The sequence below is a fragment of the Schistocerca nitens genome, chromosome 9 (assembly GCF_023898315.1).
Source record: "Schistocerca nitens isolate TAMUIC-IGC-003100 chromosome 9, iqSchNite1.1, whole genome shotgun sequence".
NCBI lineage: Eukaryota > Metazoa > Arthropoda > Insecta > Orthoptera > Acrididae > Schistocerca > Schistocerca nitens.
In genome coordinates this window covers 494,350,350-494,375,001 of record NC_064622.1, presented here as the reverse complement: position 1 = coordinate 494,375,001, position 24,652 = coordinate 494,350,350, and the positions used below count along the sequence as shown (strand labels likewise).

The 24,652-nt window shown below is 37.8% G+C and overlaps 1 protein-coding gene across 2 annotated transcripts in view; it reads right to left on the bottom strand.

The window, feature by feature from the left end:
* The window catches only part of LOC126203860 (splicing factor, arginine/serine-rich 19-like), a 134,928-nt gene that overhangs the window by 19,255 nt on the left and 91,021 nt on the right, over positions 1-24,652 (bottom strand). For both annotated transcript variants that reach the window (XM_049938235.1, XM_049938236.1), the window contains exons 8-9: positions 16,237-16,569; positions 14,686-14,879 (exon numbers count right to left, since the gene is read on the bottom strand). In XM_049938235.1, coding sequence (XP_049794192.1) covers positions 14,686-14,879; positions 16,237-16,569 — 527 coding nt within the window. The remainder of the gene's footprint in view (positions 1-14,685; positions 14,880-16,236; positions 16,570-24,652) is intronic.

Here is a 24,652-nt window from a genome sequence, read left to right as displayed (position 1 = left end):
TTTTCCTTGACTTTCCTGCACTTCATATTTACTTAGTTCCCAAATAATACATTTCTGTATTTCCATGAACATTTTTGTACTTCTTTCTTTACATAATCAATTCTAATATTTCTACTGTTACCCAACATATCTTTGCAGTTACTTTCTTGCACTTACTTTTCTATGCCCAACTTCTCTGAGTGTCCTTCTTAGAGATGTTCATTCCACTTCAAGTGAACTGCCTACTATGATTTTCATTATCACAGTATCTATAGATTCAGACAACTTCAAATACATGTTGTCATTCCTCAGTAACCCACTTCTTTGCACATTGATTCTTCTGGATGATTTTCTTAAGCTTGAGTCTACTCTTCATGATTACTGTACTGTGATTGAAATCTATATTTGCTCATGGGTGTGCCTTACAATCCAATATCTGATTTTAGAATGTTTGTATGACCACAACCTAATCCAAGTGGAATCTTTCTCTACCTTCTGGCCTCTTTGCAGTATACCTCCTCCTCCTCCCGTAATTTTGAACAGAGTTTTGTTGTTACTAACTGAAATTTATTGCAGAACTCGATCACATTCTGCTCTCACATTCATACTACTAAGTCCATATTCTCTTGTAACCCTTTCTTCTATTCGTTTCCCTAATACTTTGTTCCAATTACCCATAGTTATTATTAGGGAATGGACTTTTATTTGCATAATAATTTTTTTGCTTTAAGATAAAAACTATAACTAACACAGAAATTCCCAAAACAGCTCACTTCAATCGAATGCAAAATTCTATCTCACATTAAAAAAAGATAGTTCATTAAGAGAAAAAAAGAAAAAAGTAAATAATTTTTCTAAACACACATTCTTTGTCAGCTTTAAATTTTTTTAAAAAATCTTGTACATTGTCATATTATGACAACATATTCCGTAGTGAGTGACTTCCACTACACATGCTGCCTGCAATCTGAAAGGGGAGTCCTTTATTTATGTCAAAGGCTGATGCAATCTAAACAACAGTGTTCAATCATTAACCTCATTTTGTTTAAAACAGAGCTTTTATACAGTACATTGTCTTATGTGAAGTGATTGGTGATGTAATGCCAATTAGTAGCACCTTTACAAGTGATGGATGAATTCTATTCTGTCAAAAATGTGGTAAATCAGTAAATGCATCTCAGCAATCTCATGTCTTGCAACATTTAGAGGCAGAATGGGTGCTTCACAAGTTCTTTTAGGTGAAGCTGTTACCTATTCACATATCATATTTTAAAAAAGTTCCAAATATTATGCAGATTTATGTAACACTTTTCTTTCATTTGATATTCCTTTATGTACGTTGTGAAGTTCAGAACTCAGAAATTTTCTTACGAAATACACAAATTTGAAATACCAGAAGAATCAACATTAAGGAGATCGTATGGGCCTGCCTGTTACAAAGAAATGCAAAGAAAAATCAGGGCAGAATGTGGACAAAAAGAAAAAAAGGTAAGCTTTGGTGGATCACCAGACACTAGCAGTAGAAAAGGGAAATATTGTGGTAGGTGCGTTAGGAAATGATGAAATAGTTTCCGAATGATAGTTTCTATTAGCATGTAAAGAAATATCAGAATTGAATCTTGAATCTCTGCAGTCCCATAAGTAACAAATGATTCTGGCAGAGAAACGTGTATCAGTGGCGACCTGTTCCTTTTCGCCACAAGGGCTATAATCGATTTTGTTGTGGTGTAGTGGTCCATCTACAACCACCAGCATGCTTTGGCATAGAATTTCCACCTTCAATGGTCTTCTTTAGTCGCAAGATGACACTTTTGGACACACCCATTACTGTGGCTTTGAACCATCACAACCACTAAAATGATGATGTCGTACCACGTGGGATGTTGCAGTAATTGGTTCCATACCAACCTTCTCTCAAACACAATATTGCATTAAGTGTTGAATGCGTACAGAGTTTTTGTGCACAAGGTTTTCTACACTTAACATGTCCTGCCCTCTACATTTTCTTTTTACTGTCATTGGCCAGATGTTCTGTAGCAATTATTAGTTGTTCCATAGCAATTGGCAGCTGTTCCTTAGTAAAAGTTAGTTGTTCTTTAACAATTGTCAACCTGTGTACTTTCTTAATTTCTTCATCATCTCCTTCTTCTTGTAAAGTTAGCACGGACACCTCAACTATTGTTCTTGGTGTTGGTTTGCTGTTGATTTGGGCTATGTCGCCTGAATTTCTGAACTGTTGACTATTATTGAACTGTTGACAGTAACTCACTCTCAACCCTACCTTCCTGTTCATAACAAATCCTACACCCATCATATAACTTTCTTCTGCTGTTGATGATATGCTATATTTGTCTGGGCAGAAATCCTTATATTCTTTCCATTTCACTTCACTGATCCCCACCATATCTAGACTGAGCCTTCACTTTTCCCATTTCTTAGCTGCCTTTCTATGTTCAAACTTCTGACATTCCACACCCTGACTCTTACAGTTCATTATATAAAGCATTTGACCTTAGATTAAAAAAGACCTCATATCAATCTAAACTCTAAAATCTGCACTGTATAAACTTTAATCCCAGATTATGTCACCACGAAGTAGCACCAACTTTGTCTAGTGAAAATTAACTAATTACAGTCAGGTTCAAATGTAAGTACCTATTTAACTTGTAGTGACATTACATAATAACATTTCTGTTTTGTGGAAATACAAACTGAAGTATTAAAGAAGTTATTAACACACGAATATGTGACTACACCATTCCCATTTTTTCTGAAACTCTAAATATAATATTTTTTAATCTGTAAGGTTAGGTTAAGGAACTTATTAGCTATGTACTTAATGAGAGCGGATAATAATTTCTCTTATAATTCTTGGAGACTTCTCGTAATTTATGTGATTAGTTTAAAGGTTTTGTACAGATACTTAAAAGAGAATAGTCCAATTCGACATGTTAAACATACTGAAATGTTGCTTTCTGAATAATTAATAGAATATACACCAAATGTTTAATTAATCCTCAAAGACATTAAGAGTAAATTTTCTCTGTGTCAATAAATCTGTAAAGTAGGGAGAAAAGGTCATGATTTAATATAGGGAATGTATTTTGGTGCTGTTCCAATAAAGAATGCTCTACAGAAATGTTTATATATCGAAACTGTTGGTTGGTTGATTTGGGGAAGGGACCAAACAGCGAAGTCATCGGTCCCATCAGATGAGGAAAGGAAAGGGAAGGAAGTTGACTGTGCCCTTTCAAAGGAACCAGCCTGGCATTTGCCTGAAAGATCTCAATTTATTATGTTGTATTTTAGGACATTGTTTGGTGGCCACAATTGAACGCTACTAGTGTTCAATTGGCATTTACCTTATCAAACTTTTATTTCAACATCCCTGAGATCTCTATTACCAATCTTTTCTATCAGTATCCAGGAAACGGAATTATGCAAACGAATCTGATGCTGGATGGCGGAATGCAAACCAATTGATAAGCAAGTATAGATTTTCTAAGTACCATTTACTATTTCAGAGGCTTTGCCACCAGCAGTTGTGATTAAAAAGTTTTATAATACTACTATTTTTATTTATTTATTTATTTATTTTTCCAAATATCAGTAATATTACACTACCCTGAAATTTTTCTCACAGAAAGAATACACCGAAAAACAAGCACTGTCAAAATTTTACCTGCTAGCACTGTCAAAATTTTACCTGCTTAGGTGGAGAGCAAGGAACTTTTTAAAATACATAAAGTTACTCATTTCTGCCACACAAAAAACTTCTTACAACACCACTGTGTACAGTTCTTCCTGTCTAGCACACAAGTCAGCGAATACACAGATGCACCGACATAAGGGAATATAGCACCGCATAGCACAAAGTGCACATACACAAATTTTAAGCACTTAAATAATACCAAAAATTTCTCAAATTATTAATTTTTTGAATAGCTTACAGTTCATATTGACAGCTAAGCTTTTCCAGATGTAATTGGTACACAAGTGACAATCGGAACTTTAATGTGTTGACATGAAATATTTTACATTAATTCTGGTAGCACAGTTCTTTGATAATTTCTGAATAGTGTATATTACACTAACAGTGAAACAATCCCTATTGTGTTCCCTGCAATCATCACAAAAATGTGAAGCATCTATTGTATGATAAAAACAAATATTTTCTTTACAACAGGAACACCTTATGAAAGAATAATTAATGATTTCAGGCACTTCACTTTAATTATTAGTTTTATTTAGAGTGAAGCGGGGTGGAGGAAGAAATGGTTACTGCCATTCTGCATACAGTGATGCATAACAAGCATACTTGATAAATTCGTAAAATGTGGTGATGTAAACTGACAATGCATGAATAACAGATGTTTAACAATCTCTTCTTCGGTTATCAACCCACAGGTTGGTTGGCAGCAGCACGCCATTCCGTTCTTTTGTCAACTTTCTTCTTCATATCTGCATAGGTCTGGCACCCGATGTCATTTATTACTTGTTGAATGTAGCTTAATCTAGGTCGTCCTCGGCGAGTTCTTCCTTCAATGATTCCTTCTAATATTCTCTTAATGAAATTGTTATGCCGTAAAATGTGACCTATGAAGGTTATTCTTCTTTTCTGTATATTTCGCCAAAGAGATCTGTTTTCTTTCACTCTTCTGAGGACATCTTCGTTTGTAGCCTTGTCTCGCCAGCTGATTTTTTCCATTCTCCGGTAGCACCACATTTCGAATGCCTCTAATCTTCTCTTTTCTTCTTTTCCACTAGTCCAAGTTTCACATCCATAAAGGGCTGTACTCCACACATAGGTTTTCATGACTCTCTTTCTTACGTCTAAACTAACATTTCTACTCGTCAGTAAGTTTCTTTTTCCATTGAATGCTATTTTGGCAAGTTGTATTCTGTTTTTAATGTCACTTTTGCTCCTTCCATCTGCTGTTATTTTGCTACCTAAGTAGTTAAATTCTGTAACCTGCCCTAGTTTCTCTCCCTTTATTGTTATTCGTATGGGTTCATTGTAGTTCAGGGCGCCACTCACCATCACTTTAGTCTTTTTCTTATTTATTTTCATTCCATACTGTTCTTTTAAGGTGTTTTCCATTTCATTGAGTGCGGCTTCTAAATCTTCTTTCCTTTCTGTAATTATGGCGATATCATCTGCATATCGCAACATATCTATTTTCATTCCGTTAAGTTTTATTCCTACTTCAATATTCTCTCTTATTTTATCTATTGCTTCTTGGATATATGCGTTGAAAATTACTGGAGATAGTGGGCATCCCTGTCTCACTCCTTTCCTTATTCTTGCTGTTTCTTCTTTGTTTTCCTTCTTAACTAAGGCTGTTTCATTTTGGTATATTTTAAAGATTATCCTTCTATCATTATATTTCAGACCAGCCTTCTTCAGAATTCTAAACATTTCTGGCCATACAACATTGTCAAATGCCTTTTCGAGGTCTACGAAGGCTATAAATACTTGTTTGTTTTTGGAAATTTGTTTCTCAATTATTAGTCTTAAAGATAAGATTGCTTCCCTCGTCCCTACACCGCTTCTAAAACCGAATTGGTCTTCACTTAGAGTGCTATTCAATTGGTTTTCAACTCTTTTCAAAATTATTCTTATTAGAATTTTTGATGCGTGTGAAAGAAGACTGAGTGTTCGATGGTTTTCACAGTCCATAGTAGATGCTTTCTTAGGTATGGGGAATATGATGCATTTCTGATAGTCTTCAGGAACTTCACCTGTTTTGTATATTTTCTGTATGAGTTGCAGTAATGTAGCTTTCATTTTGTCTCCTGATTTCTTAATTAGTTCAGAAGGTATATCATCAACACCTGCCGCTTTCTTATCTGGTAGTTCTTTTAGTGCTTTTTCAAATTCATCTTTCAGAATTGTGTCCCCTAGTTCTTCTTTCTCTACTTCTTCGCTTAATTCTATCATATTATCTGTTAGAGGGTCTCCTTGATATAGCTCTTCAATGTATTCTTGCCATCTCTTCAGCGTGTCATATCCAAATAGTACCTTGCCCTCTTTGTTCTTTATAGTTCCTGAAGATTTTACTTTCCGTTTAGCAAAGTTTTGTTTTATTGTTCTGTAGGCCAAGTCAGTTTTTCCTTTAACCATGTTTTCCTCCACCTCTTTACAAATGCTGTTGAGGTAATTTTCTTTTGCTTTCCTAGATTCTCTGTTTATTTGGTTTCTAAGCTTTCTATATTTGTTTTCGCTTTGCTCGTCAGAGGCATTTTTGTATAGTCTTCTTTCTTCCATTAGACAAATTATTTCAGGTGTTATCCACTCTTTCCTGTTTACAGGTTTGGCTTTCCCAATAAATTCTTCTGCTGCTTTATGTATGCCTTCTTTGATTTGTTTCCACTCCTCGTTAGTACTCCCGGGAATAATGTTTGATGCCATCTCATCAGTTTTCCGTGCATAAGGGATCACTAGTTCTTCAGACTTTAGGTTATCTCTGTTCCATACTTTGTTCGTTTTTCTCTCTAATCGCTTGAGTTTGAGTAAGCATTTCATCATTACAAGGTTGTGATCACTATTAATATCCGCAGACGGGTAGCTTCTGCAATCCTTGATTTGGTTTTTAAAACGCGATTTTACTAATATATAGTCGATTTGGTGTCTTCTAGTATCTCCTGGGGCTTTCCACGTGTACCTTCTTCTTTTATGGTGGTTGAAAAGGGAGTTCGCTATGACCAACTTGTTTTTGGCACAAAATTCAATTAGCCGGCTTCCTCTTTCGTTCCTATCTCCTAGACCATATTTCCCTACAATTCCGTCAACTTTCTCTTCTCCAACACTAGCATTCCAATCTCCCATTATAATTAAGTTCTCTTCACCTTTAACATAATTTATAACTTTGTTGATGTCTTCATACACTGTTTCTATTACATCGTCTTCTTCTGCCGATGTCGGCATATAGACTTGTACTATTACCGTGTTCTTTGGTTTGGTTCCAATTTTGACTAGTATTATCCTAGAGTTAAATTGCACATATCCTGTGACTAGATTCCCGAGTTTTCCTTTTAGAATTATTCCAACTCCACAACTTAACAATACTATCAGAAATTACATTTCTGACAATTTTTAAAAAAAATACTTTATACTGTGAAAACATTCCTTTGTCGAGAGGCTGAATCACATTATTAGTTCAGAGTGTAATCTGAATTATATTAAGTTTTTTCACCTTCATCCTAAAGACGGGGGTATCGCTATGTCAAGGCCAAGAGTGCAACACAATTTCTACAAATCATAGTAAGATATTTTGGCTGTAATATGGAAAATTATTCTCTCCCATTTTTCCAGATTTTACTACGTCGATTACAAAATGTTTGCAATTCAAAAGTCTTTCTTATTTTTACATTTTTGGTCCTAATTTGCCCTGAAGTTCTTAAAGACAGATGTAAAACATGGGAAACATTAACCCACTGATTAATATCACTGGCATAGTTGTATAAGAAAATGTCATAGCACTCACTGACTGCACATGCAACCCCCCACCCCCCCCCCCACCCCCCAAATTCAAAATGATAAAGTGTGGTTTGCATGTAGATCTTGCAGCATTTTAAGGGATAACAAGAAGCTGTGTCTTCACATTCACTACAATTTCTCCATAGCATTATCTATCAATGACATCTTCTCTGTGTGTTTTGTTGAGGTAAAGTTCATAATTTTGCAGCTTCAGTTTCAGCGTAATTTCCTGAATCTACGTAACCAGAAGTAGCTATTCCCCAGTAACAGATCAATGATGATCATGAGCAATTCTAAGCCTTTTAAACAGTTTTTTCCTTTTCTTCATTTTTATCACACTTTTGTGAGTTTCATTTTGGTGCATATTTTGTAGTTTATTTATACAATTTAAGTTCAAATTTTATGAAGCAAAACTGACCTTGCACATGCTTAACTTTAAGTGCTTTCTCTCTCTCCTCCTTTTAACCAAAAAATTTCAGTCTTTTTTTTTTTCCCCACTCCACTGAAAGCTGTTACTGCATATATTTTCTTTGGGCAAGGAAGCTATTGTATTTTTATTATGGACTCTAGTTAGCACAACAATCATTGTTCAAATCACAATTGATGGAATCATCAGAGTTATTTTCCATTTTTTTAATGTTTACAAAGTTTCTAACGAAATGTCAACATAATTTGAAAGAATTTTCAAGAAATTAGATAATAAATAACTCGTACATAGGTCTTCAGGAGAAGTAAGTGATTTTGATTGCATACCACGTTCTTCATAACTCACATTTGCAAGGTTTAAAACATTACGAGATTCCACATTACTATGAAACTCTGGAACCTGCACAGATACAGATGCTATTAGCATGTATATATGAAGAAAACACACAGAAAATTGCACGTTGTTAGCACAGGGCACACATGCAGACAAGGAAAAAAAAATTCCAGAATTTCACAGTTAAAAACACACTTTTTCCGGGGCAAAAATACACTTTCTCTGTGCTAAGTCACAGCATACATTCCCTCAGAAATGTAAAACTTGTCAACCCTTTAAATGGTAAATGTTTTATACACTTGTGAGGAACTTCCAAGCACTTCAGGAAACAAAACCCAGCAAATAAAAAACACATTTTGGAAAGATATTTGATGTGCAGCAACATTTACACTGCATGTTTTTGTATTATGAAATTGTACATATGAATTTTACCAAACCCAGCACGATAGTTTGCGAAGCACTGAAATTGAGATTGCAATTGCTTTTGTCAGCCAGTTGTCACTCACATCACGTTATTTCGCCAGCAAATGACAGCACATATTCAGAGCATAGGACATGTGATGCTGTCAGGCTATAGCAACATCACTGTCACGTAGCACAAACATACAAACAGGAGAAGTTCATTAATCCACATATAGTATGTGTTGTTGTTGTTGTTGTTGTTGTTGTGGTCTTCAGCCCTGAGACTGGTTTGATACAGCTCTCCATGCTACTCTATCCTGTGCAAGCTGCTTCATCTCTCAGTACCTACGGCAACCTACATCCTTCTGAATTTGCTTAGTGTATTCATCTCTTGGTTTCCCTCTACGATTTTTACCCCTCCACGCTGCCCTCCAATACTAAATTGGTGATCCCTTGATGCCTCAGAACATGTCCAACCATCCGATCCCTTCTTCTAGTCAAGTTGTGCCACAAACTCCTCTTCTCCCCAATCCTATTCAATACGTCCTCATTAGTTATGTGATCTACCCATCTAATCTTCAGCATTCTTCTGTAGCACCACATTTCGAAAGCTTCTATTCCCTTCTTGTCCAAACTATTTATCGTCCACGTTTCACTTCCATATATGACTACACTCCATACAAATACTTTCAGAAACGACATATACATATAGTATAGCTACAAGAAAAGCTACGCTTTCACATATAATATTGGCTTTTTTTTCACTTGTGTTATCCTTTAAGATATATTAAACACAAATGTGGCAGTAAAATTTTTAATGACAACGTAGATGTCTGATTCTCTGGTCCTGTAATTTTTCTAAGTCGGTGGTCCTCAAAGTGTTAAGTTTTCAATGAGAGTCAAACGCTCTGTAATTTAAGAAATTCATCTCACATTCTCATCTTTCATAAACGGAAGTTTACTTTGAAAGTAATACTTCTCAAACCATTATTCACAATATTTTCCAGCAACCTCTTAGAAATAAGTTCATTTGAGAAGTTGCCAGAGAGCACCAGGAGGCAGCCGTTACCGTGCATGCACAGATACTATGATGCTCGGGGTTTGATCTGCTCATCCACCTTTTGTTGTGCTTCTGTTTGGAATTTTGTCATAGTGGGGCGTCACATGATCATGTGCTGTAGTGTGGCATATTGTTGAGTGGGAACATACGGAGTTATTGTACTTAGGGCAGTTTATCATCATATCCTATCCAGATAAGGAATGCAAAATTAGAAAGCAATTCTTGGCACAATATTCACTTCAAGAATAGGGTCTAAAACTCAAAGTACCCTAATATTTTGGTATTTGGTGACTTCAACATAAGGTGTTTTTTTTTCAATAATGTTACGTAGCATTTCCAATCAAGCTTACACCAAGACAGCACCACAGAAAGCTGGTTAGAAGGAGAAACCAGTTGTTTCTATACATCAGACCGCATAAAAATTAACAAGGTTACTTGTAAAGCCAAGAAACTGTGACTGTGTAATTGGCAATTTATATTCTATTCCAGGAAAGGCTTGTGGGGAGTTACAATGATAAAACATGAAACATGTCTTGTAATCGGAAGGCAAATATGTAAAATTCTGCTAAAGCTTTTCAGTGAGGTTTTTGGGAAGCCAACTTTCTCGGACTACCATTAGTGTATTACTTTAAGTTTGGTTATTTATTAGATTAAAACTGAAGAAACTGCAAAAAGGTGGGAATTTGAGGAGATGGGACCTCGATAAACTGAAGGAACCAGAGGTTGTAGAGAGTTTCAGGGAGAGCATAAGGGAACAATTGACTAGAATGGGGGAAAGAAATACAGTAGAAGAAGAATGGATAGCTTTGAGGGATGAAGTGGTGAAGGCAGCAGAGGATCAAGTAGGTAAAAAGACGAGGTCTAGTAGAAATCCTTGGGTGACAGAAGAAATACTGAATTTAATTGATGAAAGGAGAAAATATAAAAATGCAGTAAATGAAGCAGGCAAAAAGGAATACAAACGTATCAAAACTGAGATCAACAGGAAGTGCAAAATGGCTAAGCAGGCATGGCTAGAGGACAAATCACTAGGGGTAAGATAGATACTGCCTACAGGAAAATTAGAGACACCTTTGGAGAAAAGAGAATGACTTGTATGAATATCAAGGGCTCAGATGGAAATCCAGTTCTAAGCAAAGAAGGGAAAGCAGAAAGTTGGAAGGAGTATATAGAGGGACTATACAAGGGCGATATTCTTGAGGACAATATTATGGAAATGGATGTAGATGAAGATGAAATGGGAGATCTAATACTGCGTGAAGAGTATGACAGAGCACTGAAAGACCTGAGTCGAAACAAGGCCCCGAGAGTAGACAACATTCCATTAGAACTACTGACAGCCTTGGGAGAACCAGTCCTGACAAAACTCTACCATCTGGTGAGCAAAATGTATGAGACAGGCGAAATACCCTCAGACTTCAAGAAGAATACAATAATTCCAATCCCAAAGAACGCTGGTGTTGACAGATGTGAAAATTACCGAACTGTCAGTTTAATAAGTCACGGCTGCAAAATACTAACACGAATTCTGTACAGACGAATGGAAAAACTGGTAGAAGCCGACCTCGGGGAAGATCAGTTTGGATTCCGTAGAAATATGGGAACACGTGAGGCAATACTGACCCTACGACTTATCAAAGAAGCTAGATTAAGAAAAGGCAAACCTACGTTTCTAGTATTTGTAGACTTGGAGAATGCTTTTGACAATGTTGACTGGAATAATCTCTTTCAAATTCTGTAGGTGGCAGGGGTAAAACACAGAGAGCGAAAGGCTATTTACAATTTGTACAGAAACCAGATGGCAGTTATAAGAGTCGAGGGGTATGAAAGGAAACAGTGGTTGGGAAGGGAGTAAGACAGGGTTGTAGCCTCTCCCCGATGTTATTCAATCTGTAAACAAAAGAAAAATTCGGAGTAGGTATTAAAATCCATGGAGAAGAAATAAAAACTTTAAGGTTCGCCGATGACATTGTAATTCTGTCAGAGACAGCAAAGGACTTGGAAGAGCAGTTGAATGGAATGGACAGTATCTTGAAGGGAAGATATAAAATGAACATCAACAAAAGTAAAACAAGAATAATGGAATGTAGTCGAATTAAGTCTGGCGATACTGAGGGAATTAGATTAGCAAATGAGACACTTAAAGTAGTATATGTGTTTTGCTATTTGGGGAGCAAAATAATTGATGACGGTCGAAGTAGAGAGGATATAAAATGTAGACTGGCAATGGCAAGGAAAGCGTTTCTGAAGAAGAGAAATTTGTTAACATCGAGTATAGATTTAAAAGTCAGGAAGTCGTTTCTGAAAGTATTTGTATGGAGTGTAGACATGTATGGAAGTGAAACATGGACGATAAATAGTTTGGACAAGAAGAGAATAGAAGCCTTTGAAATGTGGTGCTACAGAAGAATGCTGAAGATTAGATGGGTAGATCATGTAACTAATGAGGAAGTACTGAATAGGATTGGGGAGAAGAGGAGTTTGTGGCACAACTTGACAAGAAGAAGGGATCAGTTGGTAGGACATGTTCTGAGGCATCAAGGGATCACCAATTTAGTATTGGAGGGCAGCGTGGAGGGTAAAAATCGTACAGGGAGACCAAGAGATGAATACTCCAAACAGATTCAGAAGGATGTAGGCTGCAGTACGTATTGGGAGATGATGAAGCTTGCACAGGATAGAGTAGCATGGAGAGCTGCATCAAACCAGTCTCAGGACTGAAGACCACAACAACAACATTTATTATGGCACAATGCTATACTTGAAATTCAGCAAACAGTTGAAACTAGCTAATATTGTGGAATGAAACACTTTGTTTCAAATAAACTGGCGACCTTTAAACCAACAAAAATAACTTTATGGTTCTGCAAAGCAATTAGCACTTGCTTACGAATAATGTGGAAATAAAAAAAAGTCAGAAAACTGATGCTAACAACACATTTTAGTCTTCCGTAACTATGAGAATGTCTTTTAAGTCATTTGATAGCTCCCAGTCATAGAACTCTGTTTTGTTTTCATTTGATGTGAAAGCTGCAAATGAAAACAGAACAGCAAAATCACAAAACGTAAAAGAGGGTCACATGGAGACTACTCTCCACTACAACTCTTAACTGCTCTGTGCGAGTGCAAATCTGGCAGCTTGGGCTCATCGGAAAAAATTTTCCGGGTAGCACTTCGCTGCTTGCAGCAACTGCTTATAGATCTAACAGCAACACTTTCAGTAGTGGGAAACAGGAGAAGCTGCTACTCGTATGCGAATTCAGCTCTGTGCTGGGCATGCTCCTCTTTCAGCAGCAGGTGACCATCTCCTGGTATCCTACTGCGACAGTCTGTCCACTTGCCCATCGCTCTGGACAGACGTGTGTGTCTGTACTGTTGCAGTCACTACCTCACTTATGCTACGCGTGGTGCCTGTCTGTCAGATAGTGTGTGTGCTGTCATAAGGCCCTCGACTGGGCACACCACACTCACACATACACTTTTGGACTTAGCTTGGAGGGCTGTCATATTACACAGATGACACTCTGTAGGCACTGAAACAATTACCTATTTGATTGTCACTACACTTAAGACTATAAAAGCTATATTAGCTCACTTAGCGCATAGAATTCAAAATCTGTCTGCTATTACTATGAAAAATCAAAATGGAGTGTAGAGATGCGGCTGTTTCTCAAATGCAGCATTATACATTTCTGCCCAAAATTAAATGTTTTACTTTAGGAAAAAGATACTCACTTTCAGAACATGGTACGTAATGCGCAAGTAGACTTAACGATCAGATGCATGCACATTTGGAAATCTCATTGCATGTTCAGTTTTGGTAAATCGTCCGCCCGCTCCCTTCCCCCCTGCACAAACACAGTATGCATGTCTACATCTTGAGAACTACACTTTATTGTATCATCTGTTGTAACAATAGTACTTAAACTTCAATGTTTCAGAATACCATTTGTGGAAATATCCTCTTAAAAAAAAACACCAGTTTTTACCTAGTGGATTATCACACTGTAAGGAATCTTTCACAGAAGATGAATGAGATTATAAGATTGAGAATTTATGATTGGAGTTTTTTAGAGGCAGCTATTTTGACTGAGCTGCCAAACCACAAAATAAGCAATAAAGATTGGGATTCAGATATCACTACTGATCAAAATAACAATGAAAATAATTCTGTATTTAAAATTACAACCATGGAGTAATGAAAATAAAGTGAAAAAAAATCTACTAAAATAGATATGTTCTCTCTGTCTCACAAGAACTGTGAAATAATATTGGTCAGACAACCAAACTGAAACTCATAAGTTGTTGTAGAAAAATTGCCTAACAGTTGACTTTGTTATGAATACTTCACCAATTTATTGATATAATTTTGACAGTCAAAGCGTCTGTACTCTGAACACTGTCTAATTTCACTATCTGTGTGTCGAATGAAGAGCGTTCACCAGAGTACCATGAATGACACGTAACTATTTTGTTCAGCCTACAATTTAAAAAAGTGTGATTACAGACTAAGAAAATTTTTTTAATGCTTGTTACATCTGAAACAGTGTGTATTGGGCATATTAGTGAACAAATATAGCTAGAATTTTTCTGCATACCTATTTTCCCTCTCCTGAAATAACAATATTTGGCACTTCGTTAATAAAATTACCCACAGATGTTACTTTCCTGCTACAGCTAATACAAAACGAGTCTCAAGTGCATCTTCTGTAGTTTGGTAAACACCAGTATCTCCGGCATTCATTTGTTTCGGTCAATAACTCTAGTAAACATCTAACACAAATGCAATCTATACAATATGACAAGCAACAAAGAGACCTGCAGTCAAAAGAAATGATCCATAAGTTCAAATTGTCATCTCTCGTGTCCACGATCAATTCGTTTTACAGGGATAGTGAGACTTACACATAATGCCACACTAGCAGCAACTTATTCACAATTTTCCTGCAGATACAAAGATGATAACTGAAATCTAGAAACTGTTGTCAGATATAAATTACAAACCATTCCTCCCATTTTATGTAATCGTCGAGAGACAAGTCCCGCAGGTACCCGCGCTCTTTGTAGTACTTGTAGCGCACTCGCACATCATCCCACGCGAGGTCTGCCAGTGACGAGGGTGCTGGCATGAAGTATTCCTCTGACGGGCTCAGGGGAGCCCCACTGGCAGTGCGGTACCTCTCACCCTCTATCACCACCTGTTGGGTCAAGCAGTGTCAAGTCAGAGTTTGTTCAGAGCTAGGCAGCTAGTGTACAATCAAAAAGGAATTTTAAAATATCATCAATTTAAGAATTTTGAAATATCATCAGTTTTTCACTCATGTGTAACAAGTTTTGTTCCAGACAATTCCTCAATATTTTGTTTAAATAAAAAGAGCAAATAGACTTTTTTTAAGACACAGAAAGAGACATACTACCCATAGTTCCTTTAACTGGAAACTGAAATCGATAATTATTCATTTCAAAAACAGAACAGTAGCAGTCTAACGACAGCACAACATGAAATGTAGGTTTGCTAATTCTCCTACAGCCATAGAGATTCACTAGAATATCGTGTCCCGGTAGGGCTTAAGATTTTTTTTTTTTTTCCAGTTTTCTATAAGATTTAAACTGATTCTGAACTGACAAAACTACATTGGGGGGGGGGGGGGGGGGGGGATGATCCTCAAACAGTGCATGTCTTCAATAACTATTGCAAGTATATGTGAGATCATAATATATACAAAACACATACACAAATTGTGAACAAAATTACTGAGCCCTAAACATTATTAAGTACAACACAAAATAATAAACACTAGATCACAGAATCAATGGGATCATCATCTTGCAACAGAAACGGAAGCGATGTAGGAAGCAGGATTACTCAATAATGGAGTAGACTATCAGATCAGATGAAAAGACAGCATGATACGATGCGACAATGAGAAGTGGTAGAGGAAAATCATCAAGGACAGATTAAAACATATGATTGAAGGGATAGCAAATTGATAAGTAAAGGAGTGAGAATAACCTGCTAAAAATGGGGTAACATAGGTGGTTTGACGACTGCCTATTTCTGACACTCATATTATTTTCGCCAACTTTAAACTCTTTCTTCCAATGGCCAGCTCCATTATTCAGTACGTAACAAATCCATATAACTGTATTTGCACGGATGAAACATTTCAGTCAGCAGCAAAGTGTATGCCATCGGCAAGCCTTGACAGAAACTACAGGTAAGACCACTTTAACTGAGAACTTCCTATCCAAATGTCCCTCTCTGAGCCCCCAACAAGCACACAAGATTAATGAGACGAGTTAAAAGCAGTTGATGCAGAATAGTAAGTGCTATCCTTTTATCAGTCTCAACAGTAACAATCATTTGTTGAAAGCTTAAAAAAGAAGACAACAAGCAAAAACCATTTCATAATAAACACCATGTTTTTGCAAAAGCAAACATTCCGCTCAAAAAACTCCTCGATCAACATTTTTTTAACAGTCAATTTCAAAGCACTACAGCTTTATGCAAATTTTGTTAAAATCCTCTGCTCCCTCGAAAACAAAATTTTCCACCTTGAGATCTTGTCCCGCGGCGTCCTTAGTGATGCGCATATTTCGAACACCGTCCAGATCTCTTCGGTCGACAGACCATTGCGCCATTTTGCCAAATCGTTCGGAGAGGGTGAGACGAGGTGCTTCCGCACCACCAGAGCTGCCCGACGAAGCGGCAGAACTGTCATCCGAGTGGCACGACGGTGCAGGTGATGATGCACCACCACCAGGAAGTGGGCGGCGTCTGGGTCCTAATGGACTCAAGCTTCTCCCTCGTTCCTCAGTCTTGGTGCCTGAGCGACGTCGCTTACTTCGATCTTTTGTGCTGCTCTTTCGTTTCTTGGAACTGCCACTCTGTACATGATAAAATCAAATATTAACAATTTATTTATAAATTACTGTAGTGAACTCTTTATAATACTGAAGTATATGACAGCAGAAAACCATTTAAGTTACAAAAGCTGCAAAAGGCACACCGGTAATGCTGAAACATTCGAAGATGACAGTACAGATTTTTCATTCCAAACAGTGGGGTGTGTAGCGAGTAGGGAGGACTTCTTACATTTTAGCCTCGGAATTCTGAGGGATAGGAACAGACAGCGGAAACAATTTCAGGGATGACATGAGAAAAACTAGAGGAGCAATGTGGGTGCATATAGCTGAAGACCGCATACCACACAGACAAGTTGAGAGTTTCATCCAGCAATGGATTCTGAATGGCTGTTGATACAAGTGACAATGGCATACTAAGTAATAATCAACCATGACAGCACTGTGTATGCACATATTTATTGGTATTTCACACAGTTTTCATATCTGGAAGAAGAAAAAATACTTTGAAGAATATGGATGACAAGGGCTCGAAAGATACTGCTACAAAAGCATGAGACACTATCACTCCTGTAAAATTTAATTAATAAATTTCACTGAAATTGTCGATTTAGGTATCAACATACTTTTGTTATTGACAGTATGTTCTCTTTTTGCCCAGCGAAATATGAAGGTATTTCAATAATTAAAAAGAAAGAAAGAAAGAAAGAGAGAGAGAGAGAGAATTACAAAATATGTATGCATAGGAACTGGACATACATCATTATATGAGGTATGTCTGGGAATTGTGTCAGGTCACAAATTTTGGCTCCTTGTAACTTCACCCAGTCTTTGAAAGAATGGAACTCAAAAAGATAATAAATCATATAGAATAAGAAGGACAAAGATTCCTTTGTTTTTGTGTTTATTATCTGTATGGTATCTGAAACTATGAGGATAGTAGCTTTAATGACATTATTTCTCATAGTTTTAATCTGCAAATGAGTACCACTACACAGTTTCAAAGGACTGAGATTGTGCAGTAGTATTATGGGAATGCCTCAAACTGTTTGGTGGAAAGCCAACTGGATTCTGGGAATTATAAATTCTTGCAGATGCTGAACTGCATTTCCACTACTGACCACAAAAAAAATCAACTGGTTTGTATTACTTTTTCCAAAATAATACTGTTTATTGCAGAAGCATTACAAAGTTGGTAGTCGTCTAATCATATGCCAATAACGCCATAAATAAAATTTTCAGATAAACTTTACTATGTTGCATCCGTACACTGCTCTTGTTTGCACTTCGGAGAAGATAGTGGCAATCCCTGTACTTCTATGGTCGGTGGCAGCCAAATGGAGACAGGCGTTTGCCGAGCAAATTATGAGCTGATAACCAGGAAATGCATACTAGCTGTTGTCATTTCTTCACATACTGGTTTGGCCAGACATTTATGATTTTAAAAAAGAATCCTTATGTGTGTTTCTTTGCTAATGTGTATGATTTTAATTAATTTGTATTGAAATAGATGATATATCCAAACTACAGTAAATTTGTAAAGGTGGCAGGCTAATACTATTTAATTTGTATAAAATTTTACTTATGGTGACCGCTGCACACGAATTGCTTGCATTGATTAGACGGCCCTTCTTTTGTATGTATATACACAAAAATCATTTTCTATAGTGAAATGTTATTAATGATTTATCCTGAAATGCGGAATGTTGTGTTGGTGAGAGACTGCTATGAATTATTTGCATTTAGTAAGCTGTCCTTCATTATTTTCGTAGTTTTTCTGCATCTTTGCATTTCTATAATTGATGTAAATAGCAGTTTGGTGCTAATTACATAGAAGCAGCTGTTACAGAGTCTCTCTAAATTACAGAAATGTTTAACGATTATGAAAAGAATAGCTTATTACTCTGTGTGGAGGTGACATGCTGACTTTCAGACAGTCAGAATGAAAAAACTGTCACACACTGAGCTTTTGGCCAAAAACTACTTCAAAAAAGGAAACATACATTCACTCAAGGAGTCACACCTCACACATGTGACCGCAATCTTCATCACTCAGGCCATAGTCTTGCCTGAGCAGCCAGAGACAGTGGTCATGTGTGCATGAGGAGCCTGCTTGAGGGAATGTGTAAGTATTTTACTTTCTTTTCTGAAGAAGGCTTTGGCCAAAAGCTTGGTATTTAACAGCCTTTTCATTGTGCCTGTCTGAAACTCAATGTGTCATCTTTACAGTGAGTAGCAATCTAATATTTTCATAACTGTTGACATTCCAACTTGAAATTCCCATTGTTTGATTTTACAGAGGTTTTTGTTTTCTGATGACCTGATTTCAAGTAAATTCTATAAACCACACAATTTTGGTATTTCTGACGGACTCTCATGAATGATTCAGATTGTGTTGATGGGCATTTGTTTATTTTCTGATACTGCTCAGTTTTGGTGTTTCTGTTATGATCTGCAGTGTAGCCCAAGATCTAGGTTAGGTTGGAGAGTAACAGTCTGGTTGTGAGTTGTCAAAACCAACAAATGCAATAATGAGATGTAGGTTGAGGAGACAGAATGACTTCCAGTTCAGCCCAAAGTCTATGTACGTATGGTGTGTCTCAACATATTACAATAGGTGGTACTTTAAGTTCATTATTAAGTTTATTTCATGGTGCATTTATCCTTCTGATCAGAGCAGATCAGAAATGGGTCGGGCTGTCTCTTGGGTGTTATCTCCTGTCAACCACAGAAAAATTTTACTGGAAGCATATATATTTGTACGGATATTAACTTCTAATTTTCTGAGCTGATTTTGTCAGTCTTTAATCACCTCAGATGGCAATCATTGGTGTTAATGCTGCATTTTGTGTTGTCCTAAGAAGTGAATGAGAAATACCCGAACAGATGATTTTAGCCTGAAAAAGCACTCTTTTTTGCCTGGATAATTTGATTTTACTCCATTGTGTTCCGTGTCATGGCCGCCAAACAATTTCATTACAGGGGCCTTGTCCTTGTAGAACATGGAGGAGATGACGTCCAAGCATTTATCGCCAGCTGTACAAAATTCCTGAAGTGTGATGGAGATATTAGTTATTTCTAGTACGAAATGTACAGATGGGGTGTAGTGGAGCTGAAAAATGCGTGGTTATTGATTTGAGGGAAGCAAGTATGTCATGCAAAAAATTTTCAGTTAACTTTTCTATGGGTGAAAATGTGTAGGACATTTTTTTTACTACTGATGAACTGCAAATACTTGAGAAGACAGCTGCAGATCAGAGAATCTTCTGCTGAGAAATGTGTGCAGAAATGTGTTTCACAGAGAGTGAGAAACTTGGTGTGACTGAGCTATTGCCAAAATCAACAAGGCTATGTTTGGAAGGAGAAAAATTTGGCAGAGGAAATAAAAAAATAAGAAGGTGGGTATTTGGAGAAATGGAAAGATGAACCCACAAGTGGTTCTTCAAAGGCACATAAAAAAAGTGTCATTAAAGGATACATCCTTCTGGAAACCACAGCAATATCTGATTGTTTTAGGCCATACAAAGGTGTGCATCTCCCTGTTAATCACAAAATGACATTTAAGGATCCTGAAATGGGTGCACGCACTCATAGCATTGAAGGCACTTGGTCAGCAAGATTGGTTCATGAAAGTAGATGGTGCAAAAAGCATTTCGATAGCTGCTTGTTTGAATGTGTGTGACACAGAAGACACAGTCAAAAGGCACTTTATGAAGACTGTGGCAACATCTTCTGAATAAAAGTCAGGTGTGATCATCATTTTTATATGTTCTGGCATTCCTTAGATGCTTATTATTATTTTCTTGGAGAAGTGGTCAAACTATATAACTAAATAAAAGGTTGTAAGTTTTTATGTCATAAGCATTTCACTTCCTTTTATTTAGGAAGCATCATTGGTGCCTGTAAAACAGACATTTCATAAATTCAAAGAACTGAAACAAGTGTAGCATAAAAATTAACCCTTTTTTTAGTCGCATAGACAGACCACATGTGCAAGCATATAATAACAATAACACTTGTGTTAATTCATTTATTGTGTGTTTGTGTGTATTCGTGTTATTCTGCAAACTAAACCAGCATTGTTATTGGCTATACACATCAGCTTTTGAGCCATCTCAGCTTCTCATCATCATTCGCAGTAGGCATTACCAACATACACGTCGATGTACCCACACCGACGGCCCTTTGTAAACTTTTAACCAGATTTCCACAGTGTATCGGTTCTCTCTTAAAACAGACTATGAGGAAGGAAACAAACCACAATGCATTTTCTTCCTTGCAGTCTATTTTAACAGAAGACCTGTACATTGTTGCTTAAAAAATATGTAACATACATCTCTCCGAATGTTCTTTAGAGTCTTCTGTAAAAATCTGAAGTATATCAGTCAAGAACTCCGTGCTTTTTGCTAACAATGTTTCTTCTTTACATATTGGTACAGATATAGAGGGTGCAACTGAATTCCCTTTACACACTTTGAGGATGATTTCCTTACACAAAAACCAGAAAAAATGTACAGTAAATGAAGGCTCTAAATTCCACATTTTAAGAGTTATGAGTACTTGCTAATCTTAGCTACTGTAAAAGACATCTCGTCTACTGAACAAGTGCTCATACCTATTAATGTATGCACTTTATAGAGTCCACATTTGTTTGACATCATTTTCTTGTTTTGGTGTAAGGAACTTGTCCTCAAAGTCTGCAAAGAGAATTTAGTTGCACACGGTATACATACACTAAAGGCAACACACCATTAATTGGCAACCTTGTGAAGAGAGTTCGATTAATATTTGCGTGTTTATAATATCTAATCTCTTAATTATGATTGCGTTTCCACTTGAATAAAGTGCTTTTAAAGAACAGCATTCCGTGATCTGATTTTTACTTTAAGAAAATGTACAATCAGAAGTATGCTCTCTGATGAACAAACAATAAGTCAGTAGTTTAATGAACCATGTGTGTTTTTACGTGGTGGGTGTAAAAGTTTAAATGTGGCTGCAGAACCATAAACAATGAGCACCATCCATGGCGTCCAGTAGCAGTATCAACCTCGGAGTCACAAGTTCATATATTCATTTATCTGAGAAGACCAATGACAAAGTTCAATAAATTGCTGCAAAATTTCAAGTAAGTGTTGGTACAACTCATTCAAAAGAAACTAAACTACCATAAGACTTGTCCAAAGTGGCTTCCCAGAGCTTAATGCCGATCACAAGCAATACAAATATTTCCCATTTGCACCGAGTTCAAAATCATTCCAATGGCTAAGGTGATGCATTTTAGGATGAAATTTTAACCTCTGTTGAAAATTATTTTGAGCCACAGGCTCATCAACAAAACATGCAGTGGAAACAACTCAAGTAGTTGGTAAGAAATTCTAAACGCAACCACCTGCTGGTATGGTCATGTTAAACATCTTTTGGAGTGGCCATGGTCTGAATTTCTGCGATTTTTTGGAGGAACACCCTAAATTACTTGGGCATGACTGGAAACAAAGTCATTCCCACATAGAAGATGAAACGTCCGGGATGGCAGAGGAAAGGCACGCTACTTCTTCAAGACAACACTTGACCTCACACGGCGCAACTCATGTTGGAAACTATTGGTAAAATGGGTTGGGAGCTCTTATCCCATCCTCTTCATATCTTTATCTGTCTGGTCTGATGAAAGAAGTTTTGTACGACATCAAGTGTCTTCCGTAACACAATGCACAAATGATTTGTGAGAAAAAAATTGTGACTGGCAAAAGCAAATCTTCTTGTGTCAAAAATGAAACTAATGTTTTTAGCCACAGTTGGTGATGACTGTTTTACAATGGAAACAATAGAGAGAATTTGTTGTGTTCACATGATTAGAATTTCAAGGCACATCTATAATGACAGATATCATACAGCACAGTGGAATCCAGTTGGCAATATTGACACAAATTTTTGCATCTGATGGTGTAAAAATATTGTTTAGTGCTATTTTCACACAGGCTTCCTTTTTCTGTTCAGAACTTCGTGCTGACAAAAGTATTCCCAAACATGCATACTTCATACTCAATCTCACGCACATGAATGATCCACAGAGTGGTTGGTTGGTTTAAAAGAGAGGGGAAGGGACCAAACCACGAGGTCATCAGTCCCTTGTTCCAAAGGAAACAATGCCACAAGGATGAGAATAAGACAATGAGATGTACAACACAAAACAGAATGAAAGGAAAAACCACAACAACGACGGAAGGGCAACAAACACTTAAATGGACAAAAGGGGACAAGAAAACCACAAAGACACAAGATACAGGTAGAAGAGGTTGAAACAAGAAAGCAGGTTACCATGGCTTGCTAACCATGAGGATAAAAAGGAAAAGCCAGCCACACCACAGCACCTTAAAACCTTCATCCTGAAAACACTAGGGTGGAGGAAACACAGGGACACAGGACATGTGCTAAAACTTTGAGAAAATGACAAAACTCACCCTCACGAATAAAATGTAAAACTAAAGCTGCTGTTGAGGCGTTATCACCCAACACCGAAGGTAGGGTGATGGGAAAGTTATAAGTCCACCGGAGAGCAGCTGAAAGTGGGCAATCCAGCAAGAGGTGGACGACCGTCATTTGTGAGCCACAGCAACACCGAGGAGGGTCCTCGTGATGGAGGAGGTAACCATGCATCACCCACGTATGGCCAATGGAGCTGACAAAGAACAACAGAGTCCCTGCAAGAGGCTCTCATGGAGGTCTTCCAAATATTCATAGTTTCCTTAATGGCACTCAGCTTGTTGTGCGTACTGAAGTTATGCCATTCTGTCTCCCAAAGCCGCAAAATCCTGCAGCGTAATACTGAACGCAGGTCAGTTTCAGAGAAGCCGAACTCCATAAGCGGTTTCCGCGTAGCTTGTTTGGCCAGCCTGTCAGCAACTTCATTGCCTGCGATTCCGATGTGATCTGGGGTCCAGACAAACACCACTGAACAACTGGACTGCTCTAGGGCACAGATGGACTCTTGGATGGTTACTACCAAAGGATGACGAGGGTAGCACAGGTCGATAGTTTGTAGGCTACTCAAGGAGTCAGTACACAGGAGAAATGACTCGCCTGGGCATGAGCACATGTGCTCAAGAGCACGGGATATGGCCACCAGCTCTGCAATGAAAACACTGCAGCCATCTGGCAAGGAGTGCTGTTCTATATGTTGAACATAGGCAAAGCCAATGTGACCATCAGCCATCGAGCCATCGGTGTAAAACACTTCATAGCCCCGGTACATGTCGAGAATCGAGAGGAAGTGACAGCGGAGAGTCGCAGGGTTAACTGAGTCCTTAGAGCCATGTGAAAGGTCCAGGCGAAGCCCACGGCCTAGGTGTACATCATTGAGGTGTTCGTGAATAAACCTTAAGTACAGGTGGAAAGGCAATTGTAAGCCCTGACCTGGACCGCCAATGAGGGAGATGAATCGCCATGGGCGGGAAAAGGAAATGGTAATTCGGATGTGCAGGAGAACTACGAATGTGTGCAACATAACTGGAGAGCAATTGCGCATGCTTAAACTGAGTTGGTGGGCTTCCTCCCTCCACCAGGACACTGGTCACTGGACTCCTCGTAAAAGCTCCTGTCGTTAGACGAATGCCACAGTGGTGCACTGGGCCGAGTAAATGCAACACTGATGGTGCCGCTGAATCATAAACCAGACTCCCATAGTCAAGGCAGGATTCAACAAGGGCTCTGTAGAGCTGCAGCAGTGTACAGCGATCTGCACCCCAGTTGGTGTTGCTCAGGCAGCGGAAACCACTGAGGTGCTGCCAACACTTATGTTTAAGCTGACGAAGATGAGGAAGCCAAGTCAAACGAGCATCGAAAACCAGACCTAAGAATTGATGTGTCTCCACTACAGTGAGTGGATCATCATTAAGGTAAAGTTCTGGTTCCGGATGAACGGTACAACGCCAACAGAAATGCGTGACACACGTCTTCATGGCAGAAAACTGGTAGCCATAGTCTAGAGCTCGTGACTGCACCTTGTGGATGGCTTCCTGTAGGCGACGCTCAGAAACACCAGTACTGGAGCAGCATTACGATATGCAGAAGTCATCTGCATACAGAGAAGGTGAAAAGGAGGGCCCAACAG